The sequence below is a fragment of the Thamnophis sirtalis genome, unplaced genomic scaffold (genome assembly GCF_051295495.1).
Source record: "Thamnophis sirtalis isolate CommonGarterSnake01/CBP01778 unplaced genomic scaffold, rThaSir2_p1.2 scaffold_2, whole genome shotgun sequence".
Lineage (NCBI taxonomy): Eukaryota > Metazoa > Chordata > Lepidosauria > Squamata > Natricidae > Thamnophis > Thamnophis sirtalis.
Genome location: NW_028261382.1, coordinates 21,542,502 through 21,564,277, shown reverse-complemented (window position 1 = coordinate 21,564,277; position 21,776 = coordinate 21,542,502). Strand labels below are relative to the sequence as shown.

Here is a 21,776-nt window from a genome sequence, read left to right as displayed (position 1 = left end):
GTCCCTATCCACACATGTGTATTTTTCCTGCCTCTGTTCCTCCCTGTTGCACAGATGGAACACCTTAATGCCGGGGTCTCCAACCTTAGCCACTTCGAAGACTAGTGGACTTCAATTCCCAGAATTCCTCAGCCAGCAAAGCTGGAATTCTGGGAGTTGAAGTGGCCAAGGTTGGAGACCTCTGCCTTAATGGGACACCCATCCAGCAGAAATAATAGCAACCACACAAGCATCACTAATTAACTTTCAAACCGATGAAAAACGTTTCCCATCCTCTGGCGTTCATTGATTCAACACAGCTGTCTTGTTCCCGATGAGCAATCATTTCCCCTACAGAAAATATTCTCAGATTCCATTTGCCACAAACAGATAGTACTTTCCATTCTGCTGAAATGTTTTAGGCACTCAAGGGAACCACATCTGCAAGCCGTTACGCAACCACTCACACTTCGCATGGATGCACCTCACTTGTTCATCATTTCTCACAAGGAAAATACAGTAAACAGGTTTAAAAGAAGACGACCGGAGATGCTATGCCTCTTGTTCTAAAGGTCCATCATCTCTTAGACCAGGGGTCTCCAACCTTGGCAACTTTAAGCCTAGCGGATTTCAACTCCAAGTTGAAGTCCGCCAGGCTTAAAGTTGCCAAGGTTGGAAACCCCTGTCTTAGATACCCCCTCCCCAAATGTTACAAGGTATGATGATTTCATTTCCCAGAATTCCATGCTGGCTGGGGAATTCTGGGAGTTGAAGTCCACACATCTTAAAGTTGCTAAACACTGTCTTGGGCTTCTTTCAAGGTTCCTGCAGATGGTTCCTGGAGGTTATTTTTAAGCTGAGAGGTGTAAAAGCCATTCTGTTCTTCTCTTGCAGCAGATCCTGTCAGCTGCTAGTGTATTTTGGGGTCTTCAGCTAAGCACGTTTAAGGAGTTCAGGAAAGCCAACGGCCACTTTTGAACCTTGCTAACCAAAAGACAGAGAAATGAGCTGACGCCAACTGTTAAGCCTAACACTTTCCGCCTTGAATTTTGGCAGATGTTGCAAGATTAGGCTTGACCAGTTCTCACCATTAAGCAAGACTCCTGCAGATGAAAAAGGGCTTATGAGAAATCCAGCAGGAAAATCAGCAACAATTTGCAAACTCAAGCGCTGCACAGCAACAGATTTGTGGACCAGTAATTTTTAAAACAGCAGGAAATCACTTTTCACGCTCACAACGAAATGGGTTTTGGTTAGAACACAGCTACGGAACATTGCAATTTTCACAGAATGGATGGTTTAAACCACAGGTCTTCAAACGTGGCAACTTTAAGACTTGTGGACTTCAACTCCCAGAATTCTCCAGCCAGCATAGCTTCAACTCCCATAGCTGCCTGGAGAATTCTAGGAGTTGAAGTCCACAAGCCTTGAAAGTTGTCAAGTTTGAAGACCTCTGGTTTAAATTCTCCTTTGGTGGGAGGAGGGAGGAAGCAGAGGGCAATTTCCAAGCACTAGCTGAAAATAAAAAGCTGTTAAAAGAAATAAAAAACCCAAACAGCTGTCTTTGCCTACCCCTTGTCTTTAGGTTGACAATCTCAAACCAAAATGTGAATAAGCTATCATTAGGAGCAGCACAGATCTCGCATTAGCAAGCCACAGTAAATTTTCAACTGTCATTGCAATTGGATTATGTGCTTCCTGCTCCGGGAAAGATTCTTTTCCCTTAGCAGAGTGGAAGACAGCTCGTGTTTCAAAAGGACATCCGCTGGCAATGTGCTCCTTTCCCAGCTAACTGCTTGAGTTGAACACCCCAAAACCTGGGGATTTATCCAGTGAAATTCATGGAATTCCATTCATTCCAATTCCAATTCATGGAAGTCCAGGTTTACTCATATGCTAGACTTCACCACAATCTGAGATACACAAAATTACTATACAATGGCAAAGTCTACACATACATCAAGCTTAGAACACAGAATCACAGGATTTGAAGAGACCTCAGAGGTCTTCTAGTCCAATCCCCTGTTCAAGGCAGGAGACTACTATAAAAAAGATGTTGAGACTCTAGAAAGAGTACAGAGAAGAGCAACCAGGATGACTGGAAGCTAAAACATATGAAGAACGGTTACAGGAACTGGGCATGGCTAGTCTAGTGAAGAGAAGGATCAGGAGAGACAGGATAGCAGTCTTGCAACATTTGAGGGGCTGCCCCAGAGAGGAGGGGGGGTCAAGCTATTTTCCAAAGCACCTGAAGGCCAGACAAGGAATAATAGATGGAAACTGACCAAGGAGAGATTCAACCAGGAAATAAGAAGACATTTTCTGACAGGGAGATCAATCAACCCATGGAACAGAAATTGCCTTCGGACATTGTGCGAGCTTCATCACTGGAGGCTTTCAAGAAGAGACTGGACGGCCATCTGTCAGAAATGATGTAGGGTCTCCTGCTTGGGTGGGGGGTTGAATTAGATGACCTACAAGGTCCTTTCCAACTCTGTTAATCTGTAAATCCCAAGCAAATGGTTGTCCAGCCTATTTCAGGAAACCTCCAGTGATGGAGAATCCACAAATCTGGTAGACAAACTGTTTCACTGATTAATTCTTCTCACTGTCAGAAAATTTCTCCTTACCTCTAGGTTGGATCTCTCTTTGATCAGCTTCCACCTATTGCTCCTTGTCCTTCCCTCAGGTGCTTTGGAGAAAAAGTCAACCCTCTCTTCTCTGGGACCGTCCCACGAGTACTGGGAAATGGTTATCATATCCCCCTTAATCCTTCTCTTTGATAGGCTAGACGTTCCTAGCTCCCTCAACCATTTGTCATACAATTTAGCCTCCAGATCGTTTCTCATTGTAGTTGCTCTTCTCTGCACTGTCTCCGATCTCACCATCTTTTCTGTATTGTGGTGACCAGAACTGGACGCAGCATTCAAAAGGTGGCCTCCCTCCCTAGTGCAGTAGAGTGGCACTGTCACTTCCCGTGATCTTGAAGTTATCCCTTGGTTGATGCAACCCAGGACTGCAGCACGTTGCTTAAAATCGGGTTGCCCCTTTAATCAGAAATAAGGTAAAATACACAACCTCAGCCAGACAGCAGGAGGAATAACAGAATTGGAAGGGACTTTGGAGGTCTTCTAGTCCAACCCCCTGTACCGCCTCCCCCCCGCACATGCACGCACAACTCCCCCCAGGCTCCGGAGGCTTTCCTGAAGCTTGGGGAGGGCGAAAATGGTGTCCCCCGGCCCCCTGGAAGCTGGAAACAGATCGTTCCCGAACTTCTGGTTGTCCCGCTGAGGCCATTTTTCGCCCTCCCCAGCCTCCAAAGGCTTTCCTGAAGCCTGGGAGGGTGAAAGCAGCCTCCCCTGGCCCTCCGGAAGGGCGAAACATCCGGAGCTGACGGCTGGCGTGCCACCAAATATGTCTCCACGTGCCACAGGTTCACCATCATGGCCCTATACCATTTCAGACCATTGGCTGTCCAGTCTCTTCTTAAAAGCCTCCAGCGATGGAGCACCCACAACCTCTGGAGGGAAGCCCTTCCACTGGTTAATTGTTCTCACTGTCAAGAAGTTTCTCCTTATTTCTAGGTTGGTTCTCTGGTAGCACCTTAGTAACTAACAATGGAAATGAGTGAGCTTTCATGAGCTTCTATCTTTATTTGAGTCTGAAAAAGTATTCCAGACTCCTGATTTCTGGCTTCCAACTAACTTGCTTTTGCTCCAACGATGAAGAAGTGCAAGAAGAGAATTTCAGAGTGATTAAACAGACTGCTGTTTTGGCTCTCCCCCTTGCCAAAAAGATAATTCTTTAATTCAACAATTGGATGGAGTTAGACACAGCGGGAAAAGCCTCTTGCTTCCGTTCAACTTAAGTTTGCAGTTGTCATCAGGGTTGGCACTTCTGAATCACAAACGCCATCCATTTCTTCTCTCAAAGGGACCAGATAGCAGATAATGGCCAATTTGGTTCTCAGCCCAAGGAAACAATTCAACAGGCTGGGCTAGATGGAGGAATAGGCTGAGCTCACATCCTGCCTTAAGCCTTGATGTAATTTGGCCCTGATGGGAGGGGTTGCTGCTGCAATTCTAGCTGGAAACTATGGTTTGTGACTTAGCATGTTATGGAAATCCAGCCCACGGTGGTTACGGTAAGTCAATAAACTCTGATTTAGCAGTGTGAAAACCTAATGATATGATATAATAGAACAGAATAAGGAATACAAGAGAATTAGAATAGAATTGGAATAGAATAGAATTAGAATGGAATGAAATGGAATAGAATAAGGAATAGAAGAGAATTAGAATAGAATTGGAAAAGAATAAAATAGAATTGGAATGGAATGAAATGGAATAAAATAAGGAATAGAATAGAATTAGAACAGGAATAGAATAGAATAAGGAATAGAAAAGAATTAGAATATAGGAATAGAATAGAAAATATAGGGAATGGAATGGAATAGAAGAGAATAAGAATAAGAATAGAATAAAGAATAGAATAGAATTAGAACAGAACAGAATTGTAATAGAATAGAATAGAATAGAATAGAATAAGGAATAGAATAGAATTCTTTATTGGCCAAGTGTGATTGGACACACAAGGAATTTGTCTTTGATGCATATGATCTCAGAGAAAAGATACATTCGTCAAGAATCATAAGGTACAGCATTTAATGATAGTCATAGGGTACAAATAAGCAATCAAATCATACTAGGAAACAATCAGTATAAATTATAAGGATACAAGCAACAAAGTTACAGTCATACAGTCATAAGTGGGAGGAGATGGGTGATAGGAACGATGAGAAGATTAATAGTCGTGCAGACTTCGTGAATAGTTTGATGGTGTTGAGGGACTTATTTATTTATAATCTCTCTTGTTAAGGATACTTTCTGTGTCCTTAAATTGTTCCCCAGCCAGAGGTGTTAGAACGAACTTGGTATTTTAAGACTGGTGGACTTCAAGTCCCAGAATCCTCCAGCCAGCAAAGCTGGCTGAGAATTCTAGAAGTTGAAATCCACAAGTCTCAAAGTTGCCAAGTTTGGAGAATATCGTGTTAGAATATTGATAACCATCTCTTCTGGGTCCATCGGCTAAGCATTCTGGGAGTTGGAATCCTCAAACATCTGAAGAATGCCTGGCTGGGAACAGCTGCTTCAAGCTCCAGTATTATGCTTGGAAAATTATCACATGTTCTTTGTTTTTTTTTCTGCTTCAGCAATCAAGGATAGAAAAAGACAGTTGCCCTTGAAAATGTATGAGGCTGTCTTCAGAATCACTCCCTCCCTCGCTAAAAGCCTCCTCCACCTCCCCAGTAATTGCTCATGCAAATTGAACTGTTAACTGCCTCCTACCTTCTCAAAAGTGCGTGGGAACACAGCAGAACAATTTCAAGTTTTGCACTTCATCCTCCCCCAGATCCAACTTTTTCTAGGGGTATAAATGCAACCGGACCCAAGACAGATCCCTTGGGCAAATGTGAATTTGTTCAAAGCAGGGGTGAAATCCAACAGGTTCCGGAGAACCGGTAGTGGAAATTTTGAGTAGTTCAGAGAACCGGCAAATGCCACCTCTGGCTCGCTTCAGAGTGGGGTGGAAATGGGAATTTTGCAGTATCCTTCCCCTGGAGTGGGGTGGGAATGGAGATTGTGCAGTATCCTGTTGCAATTTTAAAAATATATATAACATAGGCTCATGATGTCAACGTTTAAAGCGTTTCCATGACTACTATCAACTTTAGAAGGGAGTAGAATTCCATGCATATCTTCTACAATCTAGTTGGAGAATATGATTTATGGCAGGACAGAAGGGGGAAGTATGGAGGGTAAAGTTCAAACGCAATTAAGCGAAAGTCAGTTTAGGCTCCACAGAAGTAATGCTAAGATGTTGATCCTAATAAATGAATGGGTTTTGTTTGAACTCTGTCTCGAGGTTCAGGAACTTCACATGTGGCAGATCTAAGGGTTAGTCATCCTTCCAAACTAGAACGGAAGCTAAAAAAGTTCCTAAAGTTGCCAAACCTGAGAACGCTGCAAAACAACTAGACACAAAGATGGTTTCTTTCCCCTCGTGCCATCACTCTGCTGAACACCTAATTACCACAGTGCTGTCTTATGTCTAAGGATATTTACCCATGTAGTAGTGCTATGTTACTATTACCTTCTCATCTTTTCTATTACTTTTCCCTATTGGTATCTTATGATTATATTACGCACATTAAGCTTATTCACTGGAGACTAATTCTTTGTCTGTCCAATCACACTTGGCCAATAAAGAATTCTATTCTGTTCTGTTCCACACCATCCCATTCTGTGTTGTTCTATTGTAGTTCTATTCTATTCCACTCCATTCCATTCTCTATATTTTCTATTCTATTCTGTTCTATTCCATTCCCTATATTTTCTATTCTGTCCTGTCCTATCCCATTATCTATATTTTCTATTCTATTCCATTCCATTCCATTCCACACCAACCAACCCCATTGTCAGCATTCCAAATATCATGCAGAATTAAAACAGAGTCCAAGGCAGAGCTATCCTTAAAGTTCCAATTTAATAAGACAGACATGTTGGCACAAACTGTGGAAACCCGAATCTGAAAGCTTCCTGGGTTTCCACCCAGTTTAAAGTTCAATATCTTGCTCCCACGCCCACAAGTTCATCACATGGTCCACACTGGCATTTCCACCCATCTAGTTCCGGTCAGGTGCAGAGGTGCAGAGACAAAGAATTACCTTGGGCTTCTAGAAGGGAATGACAACAACACATTCTACAATTCCACTCCTTACTATTCCCCCTCCCACTACACTACACTAATGAAACAGCATAGGAAAATAATAGAGTGTGGCAGGCCAAATATCCTAAAAGAAATATAACTGCAGGCCTGACACCCATTCTGTATTCTATTCTACTCTGCTCTGTTTCACTTCACCCCATTCTGAATTCTATTTCTATTTTATTCTGTTCTGCATTCTATTCTGCTCTGTTCTGTTATTCTATTCCACCCCACCCCACCCTATTTTGCATTCTATTCCATTCCTATTCCACTGAAATTAAATGCATGTCAATTTCATGTTAGACTGAAGGTGATTGTTGCTTTCAGAACAAGCCTCCCCAGTCGGTGCCATCTGTCCTATAATCCGCCATATTGTCACTTCATATAATAAATAAATCTCACAACCTCCACAGCAGTTGGCAAAGCAACCAACTATTTATTTCTGTTCGAAGAGCTAGGAAAGGCTGTTTAAAATCCAGATTTAAACGGCACACAACCCACCATAGGGGCAAGCTTCAAGATTTAAAATAAGTATGATTATACAGAGTACTTTTGGCCAATTTCAAGGAACTTACAACACTCCATGTAATTCAGCAATGAAAGATTTTGGAGAAATTCAGGCCTTTACTCAGGAAGGCTGAGAAGTAGTTAGATGAGATGACTTCTAGGAAGAGAAAATGTTTTCTCAAGGTTTATTCTGAAGACAATTTTGCCCAAAGGCTATAAGTTCACTTATCAAGAAGAGCCATTTTGGAGATCTGAGATATGGTAGTAGAGAAATGAGCCTGAAACCAATATTTGATTCATTGGGGTTCATCTAAAAAGAGGTCATTTCTGCCATCTTGACATTTTTTGATGGCCATGGTACGGCAAGATCTATTTTGTATTTAACATGATTGATCTGTAAGGAGAATTTTTTCTTCCCTGCAGGCCTACCCATACTTGCAATTTGGTGGTGGAAGGTCACCATGGGTGGCAACCATCCCTAAAGAAGTCATAGTGACACCTTAAGCTTTACTTCCTGGACAGGTAAAAGTTCCCCTCGCACATAAGTGGTAGTCGTTCCCGACTCTAGGAGGCGGTGCTCATCTCCATTTGAAAGCTGAAGAGCCAACACTGTCCAAAGATGTTTCTGTGCTCATGTGGCCGGCATAATTAAACACCAAAGGCACACGAAGCGCTGTTACCTTCCCACCAAAGGTGGTTCCTATTTGTCTACTTGCATTTTATGTGCTTCTGAACTGCTAGGTTGGCAGAAGCTGGGACAAGTAACGGGAGCTCACTTCATTACGTGGTGCTATGGATTTGAACTGCTGAACTGCCAACCTTTCTGATCGACAAGCTCAGCTTCTTAGCCACTGTGTCACCAATTTGCTTGGTCCTTATGTGCCCCTGAGAAAACATTCCAGAAGCAGTGAAATCGTGAGTAAAAGTTGCTTCCTTATCCTCGCTGGGAAGGACCACCAGCTAACAATGTTCCCACGGAATTCGTGATGGAGAAGGCCTCAGTCAGAGAGCAGATGTTGGTCAAGAATTGCTTCTTCCTCTTTAAGTAGCCCCTGACTCTTATGCAGGACAAAGCAAGCAATTTCATCATTCCCCCCATCGGATGTCCTCTGTGTGCAATGAGTGGTGTGGTGGCCTAGAAGGTGGAGCTCTCACCTCACAATCAGGAGGCTGTCAGTTCAATCCTAGGTAGAGGCAGATATATTTCTCTCTCTGGGCACAATGAGAATGTATCTGCTGAACAAAACTCCTCATTGGCAACAGGAAAGGCATCCAGCCCATAAGCACTTCTGCTAGCTCCATTCAGTTGCCCAGACTCCACCCTGCAAGGGATTATGGGGTTGTTGAAAGATGATGATGTTCTCTTTGTGCAATGGGAGAAGAGGAGGTGAAAGAGACTCAACCGGGATGAAAGAAATCTTGTCCACGCTCCTAATGAAGCTCATCAAGATGTTCTCCGCAGTCAAAGTATTCTGTATCTCAAGACTTTATCAAACGGACATTCACAGCGATAAAAGCCTCCCACAGCCTTCCCCAACCTGCTTCCCAGATGTTCCAGCCTGCAACACTCATCACAGCAGCCCAGGGAAGGCTGTCCCTGCTTAGGGTAAAGACCTGCCTGGAATAACTGGAGAATGCAGAAGAAACCAATCTCCCGAAGGAAGCTGGATTGGGGCCAGGGAATGTTTGCGCACAAGGCAATTTGCCGTAGCACAAACCACACAGGAACAGATGCTGGGTTGGAGGAGACCAGCTGAAGATGTCAGCTGCTGCTTTCATGATGAAGCTACCAGAAGCATCTGACTAAGAAGCTAACAGAATGCCAGATGAGAAGCATCTTTGGCCCAAAGTGATGAGCTCCCTTTCCTCTTCCACGAAAAAAAAAGGAGACATAAACAAAATTGCTCTTCCCTGTCTTATAAGGCATATAATAATATGATTTCATAATATCAGAGGTTCTCATCAACTTACCACTATTTTTTTAATGACATTTTGATGACAAGTTATGATGAAGCCGGACAAAGTGACTTACGTCCCATACTTGAACTTACACTTGCACACCCCCCCTCACGGTTGCGTGATTATGATTCAGGCACCCGCAAATGGGCTCGCATTTGCGAAAGCTGCAGCGTCCTGTGTTTGCAGGGTTTCAATTTGCAGTTTTTCCCAGCCGGCTTCCAACAAGTCAATGGGGAAGCCTGCGGGAAAGGTTACAAATCGTATCGTGTGAAGTCTTGCTCAATGACCATGGTGGTTGACTCAATAAACGTGGCAAGAAAGTCGTAAGATAGGGTGCAGTCATGTGAAGCCTCACTTAAGAATTGCACACAATGGGTTTTCTGGCCCTGGTTGTGACTGCACGTCAAGGGCTCCCTCTAATAGTGACTAGAAGGGAAGCAGAAACTAAATAGCTAATATAGCAGCAATAGCACTTACAGCTTCACAGTGTTTTTACAGCCCTCTCTAAGCAGTTTACAGAGTCAGCCTCTTGCCCTCAACAAACTGGATCTTCATTTTACCCACCCTGGAAGGAAGGAAGGAAGGAAGGAAGGAAGGAAGGAAGGAAGGAAGGAAGGAAGGCTGAATCAACCTGGAGCTGGAGAGCTTTGAACTGCCGAACTGCAGCTTGCAGTCAGCTGAAATAGCTTGCAGTACCGCACTCTAACCACTGAACCACATCGGCTCATATATATTGCACCAGAGGTTGTTCAGCTGTTTGCTGCTGGGGGAAGTGGTGGGTGGAAGAGTGGAAAAACCAATTTCCTGTCCTTCTACACCACCTTGTTGGTGGATGAGACCTTCGGAGATGCTAGACTGGAGTCCCTCACGCAGGGCGAGACTGTATTGGATTAGACTTACTCACTCCAAGAAAGGAGGGGACCACCTGGGAAAGGTCTCTTCCAACCCGATCACTTCATGCCCAGGTGTAATGGAAGGCAGTCTGGATTCCCAGGAGGGATTGGGTCAGAGGTGAAATGTAATTTTTTTTGCCACCAGTTCTCCGGGCATGGCTTGGTGGGCGATGGCTTGGGGGTGAGGGTAATGTGACTGGGTGGGAGTGGCCAACTTTTTTTTTAATTTTTAAAGCATTTTTTACTACCTATTCGCCCAAACTTGTAGTAAAAACTGCTTTAAGAAGTGGGGGGGGGGGGGAAAGGTTCAGTTGTGCCGGGCAACCGTGGGAACCTTTTTTTCACTTTTTAAAGCATTTTTTTTACTACCAGTTTGGGTGAATATGTAGTAAAAAGTGCTTTAAAAAGTGGGAAAAAAAGGTTTTGACGATCGCATGGCACAGCTGATTGTCACGGAACCTGTCCCCCCACTTTTTAAAGCATTTTTTTCCTGCCATTAGGCAGGGGAAAAATGCTTTAAAAAGGGAGGGGGGAAAGCTTCCGACAATCACAGCTGATCCACGCGATCATTCGGAAAAAAGTTTCCTGCTTTTTAAAGCATTTTTTTCCTGCCTATTCGCCCGAACCGGCAGGAACAAAATGCTTTAAAGAGCCGTGCGATCCTCGGAAGCTTTTTTTTAAACTACCGGTTCACAGAACTAATGGCGATCGTCCCTAGCGGTTTGCGCAAACCAGTGAGAACCGGTAGCATTTTCCCCCTGGATTGGGTGCAATCCAGAGGAGTCAGAGAGAACTGAGTTCAGATAACTTGTGTAAGAGAAAGAGGGTGAAGATAACTCCTCCCTATCAGTTCCCAGAATACATGGCGGAATATCTATGGAGATTCTCCGCCATCCTGGTCATGGTTGTCCCAAAGGTGCTTTCTTTAAAAAGGCAATTGGACTTTCTTTCCTTTGCTTGAAGACATTTTGCCTCTCATCCAAGAAGCTTCTTCAGTTCTGACTGAATGCTGTGGAACCGAAAATGCTTCTTGGATGAAAAGCGAAACATCTTTAAGCAAAACAAGGGAAAGTCCAGCTACCTTTTGAAATAAAGTCCCTTTTGGGATAATGGGGATGGCACATTGCTTTAGTCTGGCAAGAATATGTTAACAGGTGAGGAAGAATAAAAGAATCTGCTTGGAAGAATTACCATGTGGGGAGTCCTTGACCTACCACCATAATTGAGCTCAAAATTTTGTTGCTAAGTGAAACATTGGTTGTGAATTTTGCCACCTTTTGTGCCACAGTTGTTAAGTGAATCACTGCAGCTGTTAAGTTAGTAACATAGTTAAGTGAATCTGGTTTCCCCATTGATTTTGCTTGAACGAAGGTCACAAAAAGGGAATACATGACCTCGGGACACTGCAACCATCATAAATATGAGTCAGTTGCCAAGTGTCCAAATTTTGATCAAGTGACTCTGGGGATATCGCAACAGTTGTGTGAAAAACAGTCACAAGTCACTTTTTTCAGTGCTGTTGTAAGTCTGAACAGTCACTAAATGAACTGTTGTAACTCAAGGATTACCAGTATATCTTTCTTAATTTTTGGAGCCTGACATCAGTAGACTAAGCAGACCGCTCTCACACTGAGGACAGGCATCTTGAGATGGGAGATTTCTTTCAATCCACAGAAATTCTGCCCGATGGGTAGAGAGCATCATGAACTGTCCATCAGGAGGGGAGGTTGTTGAGAACAGGTCTCAGCTGGACATCTTGGTGGATTCCACCAAGCTGCTTGCCATAAAGTCACATGTGAGACACGGTGGTACAGTGGTTAGAGTGCAGCGCAGCAGGCTACGTCTGCTGCCTGCCAGCTGCCTGTAATTTGGCAGTTCAAATTTCACCAGGCTCAAGGTTGACTCAGCCTTCCATCCTTCCAAGGTGTGTAAAACGAGGACCCAAAATTGTTGGGAGCAATATGCTGACTCTGTAAATCACTTAGAGAGGCTGTAAAGCATTGCAAAGTGGTATATAAGTCTAAGTACTATTGCAACCAACAGCTGTCAAGATAGCATACAATTAAAAAAACCTTTAAAACCATCTACTTTGCAGGACTGGGGCCTTAGTCCCCCATTCCACCAGAGCCACCGTTCTTTAGCATTTAGCAAATGAAAGCAGCAGGATATTTTCCAGGATCCATGTTCTATTAACTGCCAGATGTTTAATGTATTATACATGTGCCTGCCCTTAAGATGGTTTCATAACAATTCATTGATATGGGTGCCAGATGACTAAAATGAGACCAGGCTCTCTGATCCTATTATGCCAGGAATGGCAGGGTATAAATCAAATCTAATAAAAATACTTCAGCTGCCCTGTGCAACCTATTTTAGTTCACAGCGCTGGTTTTGATCTTTACAGCTTTTTATCTACATCTATATTATTACCTATATTATTTTGACAATAAAAACTTTGTATTTTCTCAGGTGTTTTAATTCAATTTCTTCTACTCTCATCTTGTTACTTTAATGTTATTCTAGGATTGTGTGATGCTTTAGAATCAATTTGTGACAGATGTTTTGAAAAGCAAGAAAGTACCAATTTAGCATCTCTGGGTGACTCATTAAAGCAGTCCCATCCCAGACTGTTTCCTGCAGCTGTAAAAACAGAGGTGGCTACTTTCATAAGTGACAGGTGAGAGAGAGTTAATGCTCTCACTGCCAAAATTACACATGAAACACCTAAGCCCCTCTTCAACTATCACAAGTGTCTTAAAAAGAACATTTTAACTTGCATATTTTATTCTGCAATAGATTAGATTATAATCTATGCAGTATTACAAAATGCAGCACCCCCGGATAATCTGAAAATTCACACATTCAAAGAAAGTTTGCTTATACAGGGATCCCCAACAGATTTGCATCTCTGAAATGCAGAAAATTACAATTTCTGTCAAGCAGCATACCTGGATAACTTTTGGTTTGGAAAAAGCAGTAAAGGTCCAAACGTCTTCAGCCTTTTGGTGGAATTGAGTGTAGTGCAGAATTTTTCAACCGTGGCAACTTAAAGACATGTGGACTTCAACTCCTAGAATTCCCCAGCCAGCATGGAGTTGAAGTCCACTAATCTTTGTCAAGATCAAGAAATATGGCCCTAGATTCTGCTCACCTCATGCCCATTTTCACAGTGCTTAAAGGCAAAGCTTGAATTGTTAATGATTATTCCTTGGTCTTTTGTTTGGGGCCAACAAGGGTGCTTTTGGGCAAAATATCGGAACATAGTTCCAAATTTATTTTCTAGGAATACCTATGGATGATGATAGCATTTTGCTCTGCAAGCTGTCTATTTGTATTTCTGCATTTCCTGTGTTAAGAAATGGTGACAAAATGTAGAGGTCAAAATATAATCCCCCTTTAAAAAAAATAAATCATGCCATGTGCAGTTTTCAGGCTGGGCAAATAAAAACTGGATGAATCACTTGCATTTCCTTTGCAAACTGCATCAGGGATCCAATTCTACCCCCAAAAGAAAGGAAGGATGATTTTCCTTTTTATTCCATTTTTTTTTTTTTTGCCAACTGGTTGTTCTCTATAGGGGCTTAATATGTTAACAAATCCTCCTCGATCCTACCATTTACTAAATTATTACGGTACTATTGGGAGGAAAGATGGGGGAAAAAACAGTTCTGGAAATACTGCTGAGAACTGAATATTGGTCTTGGGTCATTTTCTCTAAAAGTGTTTGAATTATGACACTTCAGCACAGACTGTCCAATTGTTTGTCAATGACTTTATTTTACTTTTTTGGCTATATGCTGCCTGGAGTCACTCACACATCTTGTAAGATGGACAGCCATACAGGTTTGATAGCTTATTCACCTACTCCTCTCTCGATAGATGGGTGGACAGATATCAATTTGATAGTTTATCCATGTATTCCAGAGAGAGAGAGGGAGGGAGAGAGAGGGAGGGAGGGAGGGAGGGAGAAAGAAGAAAAAGGGAAGAAAGAAAGAAGAAAGAAGGAAAGAAAGAAAGAAGAAAAGAAAGAAAGAAGAAGGAAAGAAAGAAGAAAAGAAAGAAGAAAGGAACAAAGGAAAGAAAGAAAGAAAGAAAGAAAGAAAGAAAGAAAGAAAGAAAGAAAGAAAGAAAGAAAACAAACTAGGAATGCAATCCGATCATTTCTGCAATGGAGAAAGTCAGCACTTGACCTTCTCAAGAATTGCCATGGCTATTGATCGTGATCATTAATCTGGAGTTTACAATGAGGGTAATGTTCATTCTGAAGTGTGTCCCATCAGGTTGCTGAATCCTCCCATTTGGAAGGGATCCGTCCTCCACTTCAAACTCCTGCTGGATGCCATCTCAGGAAGGCAGGAGCCAGAACTGCACACCACGTTTCCTAGCTTGACACCACCACATCATCACAGCCTCCGCAGTAGCCCGAGTGCCAAAACAATTACATTGAACACCCTCGGCTGCATGGCAGGTGGGAATATTTCCTGGCTCCCGGAAGATCTGCGTCATTTGCTCCAGACTGACTTTCTGGATCCCTGTCCAATTTGGCTGCTCCCATTTGGTCAATACGATCAACACTCGGTGCCCAGAAGGAGACACCATAATCTGGAGGGCAACCTTCGATCAGCAGAGAGGCACAGCTTCTCACACTGCAGTTACTGTGCTCACCTGGAGGCAGCTTAAAATGGCGTTTGCTTTTTTCGCAGTTAAGTTGCCCTCTGGGCTCAAGTTTGCTTTGCAGGGTGTGAGCTTCCATTTCTAAAATAAATAAACCTTTTAAAATCAGACGGGGCGTGAAACCTGTCAGCAACCTGGTGCCTTGCTTGGGCCAGGCATCAAAGCAGAATGAACACTATTCTCATTTCGAACTCTAAATTATTTATCACCGCCCAATATCAATGGCAATTCTTGAAAAAGTGAAGTGCTGACTTTCCTCCACTTCACTCCTTCGTTTCTAGTTTTCCATTACCTAATCCGATATATATGGGTGGGAGAGTAGGTGGGTGGGAGAGCGAGAGAGAGGGAGAAATGGAGAGGTAGATAGAGAGATAGATAGATAGAGATGAAGAATCAATATTCAGATCTCAGTGCATTTCCAGAAGGCAGTTCTATTATTTTCCCAACTTTCCTGCAAATAATGACAATAATTTATTAAACTTGTAGGCTGTTGCACTCTCATGAACTCTGAGTGCAAAGCAAACACAGAAATTACAGTGAAATAATAAATAATGGAAAAATACTGAAAAAAATTACTCTCCACAAAGGCTAAATAAAGGAGAAATACAACTTAGTGCTTTGGGGTGTGGGTTTTTTTTTTTAATAAAGAAAGGTTTGTTACTACCAAAATTTCTGCCTAGAGCCTATATTCTCTCCCGCCCCAACCTATCTTGTGCCCCAGCACTTCCACTGATATGGTTTAATCTGTCCTAACCAGCTGACCTGCCAATTCTAAAGCCTGTTTTTTGGCCACAGACTCTACAAATACTGGCAATTACAACTGCACATTTTCAGATCAAATCAAGCAAATGCAGAAGGGGGGAAAAACACCTCCCTGATCTAAAAGCACCATGTTGACACCATGATAACTGTCTGCTTTGGTTCTGCAACCCAACAAGACAGACTCAGATTTCAGAGGAGAATCAGAACTGCAGAAAAAACAATGGCTACCAACCTGCCTTCCATTGAGGACCTGTGCACTGCACAAAAAGAGGGCTGTGAAAATATCTACAGACCCCTCGCATCCTGGACATCAATTGTTTCAGACACTATAAAACACTGCACACCAAGACAACTAGACACAAGAAGAGTTTTTTTTCCAATGCCATCACTCTGCTAAACAAGTAAGTCCCTCAAAGGCTGCATTAAGCCTTCTCATCATTCCTATCACCCATCTTCTCCCATTGATGACTGCAGGACTGTAACTTTATTGCTTGTATCCTTACAATTTATATTGATATTTTTTCCTGATTGGTTATTTGTACCCTGTGACTATCATTAAGTGTTGTACCTTATGATTCTTGATGAATGTATCTTGTCTTTTTATGTACACTGAGAGCATAGGCACCAAAGATGTGTTTGTCCAATCACTCTTGGCAATAAAGAATTCTATTCTATTCCATTCCATTGTTAGGATCCCTCCTTCTTGGGTGCATTAGATAAAGCGAAACCACCTTTCTAATCAGAAGCCCAGCATCAACTTCTAAATAAGGGCCAGAACTATTGTTAAGTCTGCTTGGCCTGCTTCCCTCATCCTGTCCGGGGTCTGCACCGAAATCCTAGGAAATCCCACCTGAACCTTCTTCCATATCCCAAGGAAGGGGGCATCCTGGTTTTGACCTGAGCGCTGCCTGCCCAGAATAAGGAAAGCCAGGACAAAACAAGGGAAGAGTCCAGGCAAAGAGGAGGGGGGAGTAGGTCCCTTGCTTGGGGAGGGGCTGCAGAGCCTCACTCCCATCGGAGGTCCCGGCTTCCAAGCAAGGTTGCTTCCCGCGCCAGGCGCTCCAAGGGGCTCCGCTAAAGGGCGCTCCGGGACGGGCAGCAGCCCCGCACCAGCCGCAGCGCCCAGGCGGCTCTTTCGGCGGGCGAGACGCCCAGCGCGGGCCATGCCTCTCCGGGGCGCGGCGCCTCTCTCGCTCGGGCAGGGCGGCATCCGCTCCGCGCGCGCCCGGCAAGGATTGCCCGAGACCAGGAAGCGCCCAGCGCCGTCCGGAGCCTCCGGCAACAGGCAGTCCGAAGACGGCCGGGAAGAGGGCGCGGTTGAGAGCTGCCCGCACCGGTGGCCGCAGGACCTCCGGCTTCCCTCTTTCTTCGCTCGCTCCCTCCCTCCTTTCTTCCTTCTCTCCTTCTTCTCCCACTTCTTTCCTTTCCTTTCCCCCTCTTTTCTCTCCTCCCTCCCTCCTTATTTCTTTTCTTTCCGTCCTCCTCTCCACTCTCCTTCCTTCCCTCTTTCCTTCTCTCCAATCTCCCTTCCTTTCCCCCTCTTTTCTCTTCTCCCTATTTCCTTTCCTTCCTTTTTTCTCCCCACCCTCCCTCCTTCCTTCCCTCTTTCCTTCTCTCCTATCTCCCTTCCTTCCTCCCTATTTTCCTCCCTCCCTCCTTTCCTTCTCTCCTATCTTCCTATCTCCCTTCCTTCCTCTTCCCTCCCTTCCTCCTCCTTTCTCTCCTTCCTCCTTTCCTTCTCTCTTCTCCCCTTCCCTCCTTCCTTCCTCCTTTCCCTCCTTCCGCCCCACTCACTCGGCGGCGGTGGTGCCGTTGATGGCGGAGCCGTCGGGCGCGGGGGTCAGCTGAATGGGCCCCGGCTTCTTCTTGGGCATGGCGGCGGCGGCGGTGGGCGCGGGTAGGGCGAGGCTCGCGGGGCGCGGGGGCGGCGGGACGGCTGCGGTCGGAGCGCCACGGCGGGGCCCGGCGGGCGGCTGCGCTCGGGGGGCGCTTTAAGGCGGACGAGGGGAAGGGGCGCTCCCCCTCCCTCGGGCCGGGCGGCGCGCAAGGCGCATGTGCTCTTGGCTCAGCCGGCAGCGCCAAGACGCCGCCGCGCTTCCGCCCCCCCCCCGCCCGCCCGGAATGCGTGGGAGGGGAGGAGGGGGAGAAAGGGGGGACAAGAGGGAGGAGGGATAGGAGGAGGCAAGGGAGAGGAAGGAGGAAGGAGAGGAAGGAGGGAGAGGAGGAGGGGAGGGGAGGGTGAGGTGGGGTGAGGGAGGTGGGGGTGGGGGAGGAGAGGAGGGAGAAGAGGGGAGAGGAGAAGGCAAGGGAGAGAAGGAGGAAGGAGAGGAAGGAGGGAGAGGAGGAGGGGAGGGGAGGAGGAAGAGAGGGTGAGGTGGGGTGAGGGAGGTGGGGGTGGGGGAGGAGAGGAGGGAGAAGAGGGGAGAGGAGGAGGCAAGGGAGAGAGGGAGGAAGGAAGGAGGAGGGGGAGGAGAAGATTGGGAAGAGAAGAGGGGGAAAGGAAGAGTAGGAGGGGAGGGGGCAAGGGAGAGGATGAGGAAGGAGGGAGAGGAGGAGGAAGAGAGGGTGAGGGAGGTGGGGGTGGGGGAGGAGAGGAGAGGAGGCAGAAGAGGGGGAAAGGAAGAGTAGGAGGGGAGGGGCAAGAGAGAGGAGGAGGAAGGAGGGAGAGAGTGTGAGGTGGGGTGAGGGAGGTGGGGGAGGAGAGGAGGGAAAAGAGGAGGAGAGGAAGAGGAGGGGGAGGAGGGGGCAAGGGAGAGGAGAAGGAAGGAGAAGGAGAGGAAGGGGGGAGAGAGTGTGAGGTGGGGTGAGGGAGGAGGGGGCAGGGAAGGAGAGGAGGGAGAAGAGGGGGGAGATGGAGAGGAGGGGGCAAGTGAGAGGAGGAGGAAGGAGACGAGGAGGAAGGAGAAGGAGAGGAAGGAGTGAGAGAGTGTGAGGTGGGGTGAGGGAGGAGAGGAGGGAGATGAACAGGAGGGAGAGGAGGGGGCAAGGGAGATGAGGAGGGCAGAGGAGGAGGGAGAGAGGGTGCCGTGGGGTGAGGGAGGAGGGGGTGGGGGAGGAGAGGGGGGAGAAGAACAGGAGGGAGAGGAGGGGGCAAGGGAGAGGAGGAGGAAGGAGAGGAAGGAGGGCAGAGGAGGAGGAAGAGAGATTGAGGCGGGGTAAGGGAGGAGGGGCAGGGGAGGAGAGAGAAAAGGTGGAGAGGGAGAGAAGGTGGCAGTCAGGCGCTGTTCCCACTGCGCTCCCCCTTTCCTCTGGCTCCCTGGACAGTGGGAGGGTCAGGGGAGCCCCCCCCCTGGGTCAGACTGGGCTGGCTAGCGCACACTGGCAACTCTGCTGCTCCGTGTAGGTCGTCCACACTACTCCCAGGATTTTTGGCTCTTGCTTGACTCTCCTATTTATGCTCCGGGTGGTGGTGGAGGGGAGGGGTCTTCCCAGATGGGAATTTGCCGGATTGTTTGGTGAGGGGCACCACTGTTACTTTGTAACCCCCCCCCCCCAAAAAAAATAAGCGGCTGTATACAGTACAGGTAGTACCACTGTTTGCTTAGCTTGCCGGTACAACCTTTGCAGCATCCTCAGGGTAACATCATCAAAATTCCTCCATTTGGCAACTGACTCATATTTATGACGGTCACAGTGTCCTGGGGTCACGTGATCCCTTTTTTGCAACCTTCTGACAAGCCAAATTGGGGAAGCCAAATTCCCTTAATAACCATGTTACTAAGTTAAGAACTGCAGCAATTCACCTAACAACTATGGCAAGAAAAGTTGTAAAATGGAGGAAAAAACTCACTTAACAAATGTCTCGCTTAAGCACAGAACCGTTGGGCTCCATTGCGGTCATAAGTTGAGGGCTGCCTGTGTTGCATTCACCTAGATCAGAATTTCCCAAACTTGGAAACTTTTAAGACCTGTAGATTTCAACTCCCAGAATTCCCCATCCAGCTTCCCTTCATGGGGGAAGCTGGATTTGCTTAACAACTTATGTGATTTGCTTAACAACTGCAGTGATACACTTAACAACCGAGGCAAAAAGGCCAGGTGCCATGGTGGGTGCTAGAGAGCATGGGGATTGAGGATGGCCTTTGTGGCGTTCGAGGCCTCATTCCGGCCAGTGCTGGCCCTGAATTAGAGGCATAGAAAAGTGGCAGCAGATGGAGACCCCAGGCGGCCACTGGTGTGAAGGGCCAATTCAAGTCCTCTCCTCTCCAGCATCCACCTGTGGCCCCCGCCTGCCTGGGACTTCTGACTCTTCCTGCTTAACGACCTGCAAGGTTCTGGGGTTACGACAGCAAGCAGGACTGTGAGGATTGTGATCCCTAAATGATGCCGTCATGCCCATTGGGCTGTGATCACTGTGACAGAAACCCTGGTCCAATGACTGTCACAAGTCAAGGAGTAAATGCACTGCGGACAATTGTCTTTGCGTTGTTTGTGAGAACAATGTGGTCTGTGAATCCAATCCCTCCACGGTTTTAATATTCTGCAAGGCTCTTAAGGTGGCTGTGTTCACACATCGCTTTAAGCCAGGTTGTTCTTTTTTAAAAAAAGGTTTTTTATTAGGTAAACATTAAAAACATTGGACATAGTGCAACATTTCTGGCATAAACGTTTCCATATAGTGATTAGATCTTACAATGATTACATTTTATATCCATTACATAAGTGCATGTAGTCAGTTAGATTACCCGTCCATTGATCCTTTCTTTTATACAATTACTAACCATACAAATACATATCCAATTCCTACCTATCACACATTCTTTATACCATATTTTCCAATTTTTAACTTGTCTGTGTTTTTCTCTCCCGGCCTTTTCCCCTCATTTCTCACCATCATTTGTCCCAGATTTCGTGATATTCCGTCTCCCACTTGCCTTTGAGCTCTAGAGTCAGTCTGTCCATTTCTGTACATGTCAGTATCTTATTTATTATTTCTTCTTCCGAGGGAGTCTCTTTTTATTTTTCAATTTTTGTGCAAAAACTAGTCTTGCCACCGTTAAAATATGCAGCATTAAATATAGTCCACCTTTTCCATATTTTTCTTTTGTGATCCCTAATAAAAATAATTCTGGGGCTCAACTCCATCCTTTGATTTAGCAACTCTTCCAAATACCTTCTAACCCAGGGTGTTCTTAACCATGGCTTGTTAATTCTGTTGCAATGGCACACTTGTTACACTAGCTGTCAAAAAGATAAGCTGCCTTGTGCACAGGTCAGTAATGGAAGCAATTGTGTCTAGTTCATTGAAGGTGTATTATCCAGCAGACAACATACTTTGCCACATGGCATACAACATACTGTGTGTCATATATGCAGAATTTTGTACTTATTTTGTCATGTTTATGTAGTGTCAATTGGAGGTAGAGACCCTTTTGAGAGTTGTATGCAACGGGATTTCATTTTAATGTATGCCAATTACATTCAAAGTGACCATAAAGTTATTCTAAGTCTTAAGCCTAAAGAACTACAACTCTCAAATGCCCCAGCCAACAGGGGGAGTGACCAGTAGTAAATCACTGGGCGTGTCCAAATGGACAGGCAACTCAGTAGACGCTGCAGCAGAAAAGCAGCAGAATCGTCAGAGAAGCGTCCTAAAAAATGCAACAAGATTTCATGCTCAAAGAAAACCCAGCTAGTAAAAAAAACAACCCCACAATATTAAAACTCAATTATTCTTACCTATTTCGTTGTATTTATATTGTACAATGACAATAAATACTATACTATTTAATACATACAGTATAATATTAGACTAGAAAAACGTAGAGATTTTTAAAAAAACATTAATATTTAGGTTTAAAAACCTTACACTAGCAAACCCGACCAGAAAATAAACGCACAGAACGAACTACCCAAAGTTCTATGAAAGTTGCAGCGGCAACAGCAGCGCATGCGCGCTTGGCGGCAGCAGAGCGGCCCAGAAATACGAGGGCAGGGCAGGCCGGGAGTGGATACGCATGCGCAGAGGAGGAACGTCACCCACCGGAATATGAGCGTGGCAGAGATAGGAGATATTTTTTATAGAGGTGACCTTTTCCTCATTCGGAACTTCTCTCACCTGATGGGACCTCTCAGCTGGGCTGGGCTGCCTTTTCACCCAAGCTATCTGGAATGGGAGGAAGGCGTTTGTATCTGAGGGTGGCATCTCCATGAAGGAGGCAGCATTGCTTTTTCCTGGGTTGCAGCACCCGGGTTTGCTTTGTTTCCTGGTGAGCTTTCACGGCAGGACTGAAG

General features: G+C 45.4%; 1 protein-coding gene across 1 annotated transcript in view; it reads right to left on the bottom strand.

Moving 5' to 3' along the window:
* MAP2K1 (mitogen-activated protein kinase kinase 1) overlaps positions 1-17,754 on the bottom strand; it is a 42,046-nt gene extending 24,292 nt beyond the window's left edge. The window contains exon 1 of the mRNA XM_087704381.1: positions 17,337-17,754. Coding sequence (XP_087560507.1) covers positions 17,337-17,416 — 80 coding nt within the window. The 5' untranslated portion in view covers positions 17,417-17,754. The remainder of the gene's footprint in view (positions 1-17,336) is intronic.
* Between the last annotated feature and the right edge of the window lie 4,022 nt (positions 17,755-21,776).